Genomic DNA, 6,777 nt, shown 5'->3' with positions numbered 1-6,777 from the left:
TTAATCAGTGTTATCAGGAAAAAGCAAAAAAACCCTGAAAAATTAGAACATGGGTACTTAGTGGAAGAAGGGCCCAACAGTAACTGCTGAAAACTTATTAGACAAAGGTATCACTGTGGTAACATGACTGCTGCAAGATCATGACCAGTACTGCAAGTAAGAGTAAATATTACAGAAAAACTGGTGGGTGGGAGGGAAAACAATGACAGATTTTGGGAAAAAAACATAAAAGACAAGACACAAATGGAGGCAAACACAAACTGCGATTTAGGAACGCTGTATGAAGACAGTAAGAACCAGAGACTTGGCCAGGGTGTCTTAGATCAGACATTTTTCTTTACCAAAACCAAACCAAACCCCACAAAACACTCCCACCCCCATCATAATTTGTTGTCTCAAACAGCACTCCTTGAATAGGCTTGCCCAGGAAAGCAGGATGAAGTCTCCAACAGTCACCTAGGTAGACAAAAAATTCACCCAAAACCATAATATACAAGTTTTCCAAATCATGGAAGGAGCACAGCCTGTGACCTGATCCAGCCACTACTGAGGCTGACTGTGAATCTTCTACATGAGTTTGCAGATGAGGCCTTATGAGAGGCCCAACAGGACTAGAATTAGTTTCATATTAACAAAGTTTATAAACAAATTACGGCTAGTCTCCCTTTGGGCTGAAAAGCAGCACTTAAATTATAAGAGTAGTTAAGACACCAAAACCCTCAGAGAACTTTTTCAGTGTTTTTTTGGAGCAGCAATGCAGTCATCCACAATCATAAGCCAGAAAACCCTCTTGAAGGGAGCAGCCAAAAGGCAATGAAGAAAACACTCAAGTATTACAAAAAAAAAAAAAAAAAAAAGAGGCTCTGTGTAACATAACTAGTAACTCCAACCCTAAGCCAGCAAGATGAAGAAGAAAGGCTGTCTGTATTTTTATGCCCTGTTGTATTTCTAGCTGGGCTGTAAAGTGCCCTCACCTCTCAAACCAACTGAAATGAGTGCGGCTGTTTGCTTTATTGCATAGCTCTCTTGTTCTAGCAGTGCTTAGGTTAACAGGTGTTCTTAGGTATTATTAACTAGGTAGTTAAGACAGGCAAAATATTTTTAAATATGCCATAACAGTCTTTGCATTAAAAAAGCTCACAGTAAGATAGATACCGAAAAGGCTGCCTTATTATGATAAAAAAATACTTTGCATGAAAGATTAAAAACCCACTTAAAATTACAGAAATTAACAATACAAAATATTAAACTTTAAAATTTTGGTGCCACTGACATAACTATCCATCTCTTTGCTTTAACCACACCTAATTTTTTTCAGTCCCATATTCACTACTAATCCCAATCCTCCATGTTCTTGTACTTCAACACATAGAAACTTCACCACCTTTAGCCAACCCCTACAAGAATTACAGCCTTGGCCCAAACTTACTTATCTTCTGATGCTTCCATTTTCTGTTAAGATTCTTCAGAATTATGTGGCTGGAACTTTTGTAATTATTACCTTGTTTTATCGATTCCAAACATTTAAATTTTAAGCTGCATAGAGCACAACACCATTTTGATATCTGGTTACTCACCCTCTGCCTTCCCCCCTGGAACTCCTACAAATGAGGTCTGGATTCTGCAAGATAGGCATTTGGATATCATAGCTGGGTTCGGCTTCTAAGGAATTCATCCCTCCTAAGGTACTTTTGACATTACTCTCCTGCACACAACTCCTCAGGAGAGGTATGTAATTTCAAGTCTTAGAGAACTCTTTTTTTATATAGGAAGGCATCCAGACATGAGACACTGCCAAAACACCACAACATCATTCTGGCCTGCTTAGAAGGTAGCACAAAATTTAGATTTTCTGTACTGAGTATCAGCAGAGTAATAGGTAGGGTTGCTGTGTAAAATTACTATGACCCTCTCAGCCCAGTTTTGAACAGGCAGTTTCAGATATTCACCATTTCATCACTATCAACAAGATCTGGCTACACATTTGTGACCTAATAGGAAGACGTTTCCTCCCCTTTATAGAGAAGCTCTTAACTCTGTGCTTGCTGCATTCCCTAATTCACTTTATGTAATCTCACCACTAGCTTTCTCCCTTCACTTACCAAAAATTAATAAAATGTAGTTGTTTACACCACACAATGCTTCCCGCACACACTTAAAACAATACGCTCCACCACAGATGAGTACTCAAAGCCTCTAATGCATGCCATGACCTAAAAATCTTCACAGCTTGGGCTTGCCCAGTCATTACTTTGGAAAATAAATCTGTGTAGCAGTCACATCACACTACACAACAACGTTTCAACTATCAGGCTTTTTATCTCACTAGTTCAGTGCACCAAAACTAATTAGTAGCTTTGTCATTCTCCTGCCACTGGGCGTCACTCTTTTCCATCGTGATCTTTACACCTTTATCCACTTCCCAACATTTCACCCAGAAACCACCAGACCAATACTGTTAGTGGGAGAACATCTACTGCAATTTGCCAAGTCCCTGTCTAAAAAGTAACCCTGTTCTTTAGGTCAAGGAAAGATTCAGTGACATGGCAGGTAAAGTGCAAAGGATTGTTAGCATCACTTTGTATGTTCTTCAAAGTAAAATAAAAATAGTAAAAGAACAATTGAACTCCTGAAGGAGGTGATATGGGGTTTCCTCCACAGAGGAGTCACCTCAGATTCTAAAACCTCTATAACTAAGAAAATTTCCAAAAATAAGAGAAACCATAAACAGGAGCACTAGCAGAACTAACTGCATGACCACTCATGTGGTCAAGAAAATAGTTTTAATAACCAACCAGCAATCTTTTCAGGGATGAAACAAAGTTAAACATTCTGTCATTGCCTCTTGTATTTCACTGATTTCAAGTCTGGAAGGGACCACTATGATTACTTAGCTAGACCACCAGTATAATGAATGCCTGCATCCCCATATGTATATTTGTGATGGATATGAACTCTTCCCATACTGACAGCAACATGGAAACTACAACTCACTTTGACAGTGAAACTCAAACAACTATCTTCCTCAAGTGCACTTAAAAGAAAAAAATAAAACCAAAACCCAAACACAGCCATGACTGCATTCTACCACTGACCAATTCAGCCCCTTGGAATGACTTAATGGCACACGGGAACTAGGTACCCATGCATACCTAACTTGGGTCATAACTGACCTTAATAAACCATTTAACATAGTTTCCAGTATCAGTATCTCTGACATATGTGAAGTAGAATTTAAGCTAAACTTGATTCAAGCCGAGCTTAATAGACAACTAAACTATAAAGCCACTTTGAAGCGTTAGGACAAAGGATGCCGTTATAGAACATGTCACTACTACATCATCAAATACTGTCCAACCTGATGGTTGGTGTAATTCTTAACTAAGAAGTCTAAGATCTTTTGTCTATGCACATATGAAACAAACAATGCTTTTAAATACTTTTGGTGCAAACAGAATACTACCAGCGAGGAATCAACGCATTAATGAGCTTCTCGCAAAGGCTTCTAGTTCACGGGCAAAGAATTACTTCGCATTGTATCCTTCCTCTACCCTATTAGGAAACAGATGTTTCAGTGTTATATCCTCTTCTTCTGCTGTGTTTCACCATTCAGTTTTCCATTTTCCATTGCTTTATTTTCAAAGTTCCAGTCAGTTGGGCTGAGGAGTTGCTGAGTTTTTTTGTATGTCCAGTATGGGTTGAGTATTAGTGTAACGGCAAATAATCCCGAAAATAAAACAATGAAATGAAGTAGTCCCAGATTTTCCATCACAGAATTCCAATTGAAAATACACACCCACCACATGTGGTAAGTAAGAATCATGCGACAGTGAAACAGGTGGATCATCACCCACTGGTTTGCCTTCCAGAAAAAGGTGTTAGCACAGCCAGCCTAGAAAAACAAGAACAGAAAGTATGCAGAAGTGATAAGTACTTCAAGATAAGGAACTGAGGAATCTGTAGAACTAATCAAATACCCAGCTTTCACACACGCATACTCTCGGGCATTTTTTCAATGCAGAGCTATGATATTCCACACGCATACGGCAACCCAAACTCAGAACGAATCTGACCATCTCACTCTCCACACGCACACAGCATTGCACAGAAATCAAAACAGAGGACTACAGAACTACCATCATGACAAAAGCAAGTATCACAGTAACATGGATACTGGTTAGATGAACACAGTTTTGCTGAAAAGCTGTCTAGGGAAACCACAGATTACTTATGTACAAGTGAGATGCACGAAAACTGTTACAAACATAATTTGAAAATTATCATATTCTTACCTTTAGAAGCATCCAGGAAATGCATGTTGAGGGAGTACTCATCTCCAGCAACATTCCCATCAAAGGCAGATAATGTCCAGATTTCACATTAATTACGAGACCAGCTAAGCCACCAAAAGCAAGCAAGTGATGAACTACCAAGAACACATCAAATGTTCTAAAAATAACATTAGACACGTGAACAGCTACATTTTCAAGCAAGAAAAATCCAGCAGCTATTAAACAGTTAAACCAACTCCACTTTTGCTGCGAATACACTTTGTCAGCATGGAAAACAGGATCTATGAGCAAAGCCCATAAGCCAGCAACACAACTCTGGAGTCCGAACATACCACGTGTGACTGCCATATTCCAAAACACCTTCTCCTTTGCATGTAAGGCACGATAAGTGGTACTTATCCATGAAGACAACCAGTGAGACAGAAGAAATACTCCCAAGTAGATTAAAAAACCAGCAGCTAAAAATGTCAAACGAACTTCCCATAAGAGATAGTCCCAGTCAAAAATGGTCCCAAACACTGGGTCATCCTTTGTAGGATTCATTTCTTCTTTTTTACAGAGCAAAGTTTTGCATGGGGCTTCTCACCCACACTATAGTCTCCTTTATGCCTATTCAGCCTCTGCTATTATGCAAACCAGAAACCATGAACTCTTCCATCTGGAACAAGGAGAGAAAAAAAAAAAAAAAGTGAATTTTTAAGTCATCCATATACATAGCTACTAAACCATAAAGAACTCATTTCCACTGCAGTTATGTCTTTGGTCCTGTTGCCATTAAGCATATTCAAACCAAAGACAGGTAGCCAGACAAAAAAACCTTTAGCAATGTGTTTTAAGATTAACAATTGGGCTGGAAAATCTGTGCTAGTACAAAGTAACACACTGAAACAAAAGCTGAAGAGGGCAGAGTAGAAAGGCAAGAAAGAGGAAGAGAAAACACAAAGTAAACTATTTTCTTACTTATTTCGACAGCAGTGTGCTGTTATTGTACTCCAATATTCTCCTACTCCCCTGCTTTTCCCTCACTGGTTTTCCACCACTTCCCTCACTGGTTTTCCACCACTTCCTATGCCTTTGGGTGCAATTCAGAATCTCAAATACAGATCCGGGACATAAAACTACAAAAACTACACAGAAAGCAGGACCAGTTACACAGAAAAGGGCTTTCAGGATCATATCTCAAAACAAGACTTTGCAATCAGTTTCTGAATATTAAACCACTTTCCAAAACAAAACATACTCCAAAAAGGCAAGAAGATTATGGAATGCAGACAAGCAGCATTAATATGTATTAACAACATTAGTGTAATTAACTGAACAGCAAGTGCCTCAAGTTCGCTGAAAGTTCCTGAACACAGCACAGTTCAAAAACAACAAGTGTGGGGAGGGAAGAGCCAGATACTACTAAAATATCTGAATGCCAGCTCATTTTATGAAATATTTAAGTGATAACAGCGTGACCACTGGACCCACCGCAGCCTGTAAATGCTCAAACCCACAGCGCGTTCGGCAGTTCGGTGGGAGCTACACCAAAAAAGCCACAACGACCACCTCGTACAGAGCCCCCGGCGGGATGCCCCCGCCTCCTCCAGCACGCCGCAGCCCCGCCACCACACGCTCCCCCTGCAGGGACCTGCTCTGCCCGGCCGCCGCCCGCAGACGCCCCCTCCGAGCCGGGGCGGCGGGCTGGCAGCGCCGTCCCAGGGCCCGATGCCCGCCCCACGGCCCCACACCTGACAGCACCGACTCGAGGGTGGGGTCCCAGCAGCTCCCCCCACCTACCGGCGGAAAACCCGGGGTAACCTGCACTAATCCGATGGCACGAACATACCCTGGCCAGCGCGACCCACTGCGACAAGCCTGGCCCCAGCCGGGCCGCGGCAGCTTCCCCGCTCCCGCGCAGCCCCCGCCGCCGCCCCCCGCCCCACCCGCCGAGCCCCTCACGCAGCGCCGGGGGGACGGCCCCGGCGCACAGACCTCACTCACACCCGCCGCTGCTCACCGCCAGCGCTGCCCGCGATGGCGGGCCGGCCCTTCCCGGCCCCGGGACTGCCCCGGCGGCAAGCCGTCCCCACCGGCCTCCCGGCAGCGCCCGGGCCGACCCGACCCGCCGGGGCTCCCACAACAACAGCCCCCAGCGGCGCCGCCGCCACACGCCCCTCTGCGCATGCGCCAGACGCCGCCGCCGCCACCGCCCCCTGCGCGCTGGCCCGGCGGCACGAACCACCGGCGGCGCGGGGGGGGGGACGCGCCTAAACCATTTGGGCAGGAGGCGCGGGGCGGCGGGGCGTCTGGCTCCGTCCGGCCCCTCGGCGCCGCGCCGCCCCTCCGGAGGGGAGCCTTGCGTACAGGGTGTTCCGCCACCACTGAAAGGTTAGCATTTTACACGCGGCTGTTCCACAATAACAGTACAAAAAGAGAACGAGCAGTGATGCCACAGCCGGTACCTTCAACTGTAATTACCCAATTTCATTAAAGACGGCAA

General features: G+C 44.0%; 1 protein-coding gene across 3 annotated transcripts; it reads right to left on the bottom strand.

Annotated features, from left to right (window-relative positions):
• Positions 1 to 345: 345 nt before the first annotated feature.
• On the bottom strand, positions 346 to 6,456 carry CLN8 (CLN8 transmembrane ER and ERGIC protein). 3 transcript variants are annotated; one of them, XM_055810858.1, is made up of 3 exons: positions 6,270 to 6,456; positions 4,293 to 4,950; positions 346 to 3,892 (listed from the first exon to the last, which is right to left on the bottom strand). In XM_055810858.1, exons 2-3 carry the CDS (start codon positions 4,833 to 4,835, stop codon positions 3,578 to 3,580), a joined length of 858 nt encoding a protein of 285 aa, XP_055666833.1. In that variant the 5' UTR covers positions 4,836 to 4,950; positions 6,270 to 6,456; the 3' UTR covers positions 346 to 3,577. The 3 variants fall into 3 exon arrangements, with proteins under 3 accessions (XP_055666833.1, XP_055666835.1, XP_055666834.1); XM_055810860.1 differs by having other exon boundaries at positions 6,279 to 6,456; XM_055810859.1 differs by having other exon boundaries at positions 6,295 to 6,455.
• Positions 6,457 to 6,777: the final 321 nt, after the last annotated feature.

Source organism: Falco peregrinus, chromosome 7 (genome assembly GCF_023634155.1).
Source record: "Falco peregrinus isolate bFalPer1 chromosome 7, bFalPer1.pri, whole genome shotgun sequence".
Classification (NCBI taxonomy): Eukaryota; Metazoa; Chordata; class Aves; order Falconiformes; family Falconidae; genus Falco; species Falco peregrinus.
Note: the sequence above shows the minus strand (reverse complement) of the source record. Positions and strands in the feature narration are given on the sequence as shown.

Excerpts from the sequence above, each read along its gene's own strand:
- CLN8 (XM_055810858.1), bottom strand. The coding sequence starts at position 4,835 with ATGAATCCTACAAAGGATGACCCAGTGTTTGGGACCATTTTTGACTGG. Across the intron at positions 3,893-4,292 it reads TTTCCTGGATGCTTCTAAAG|GCTGGCTGTGCTAACACCTT; the intron begins GTAAGAATATGA and ends TTGTTTTTCTAG.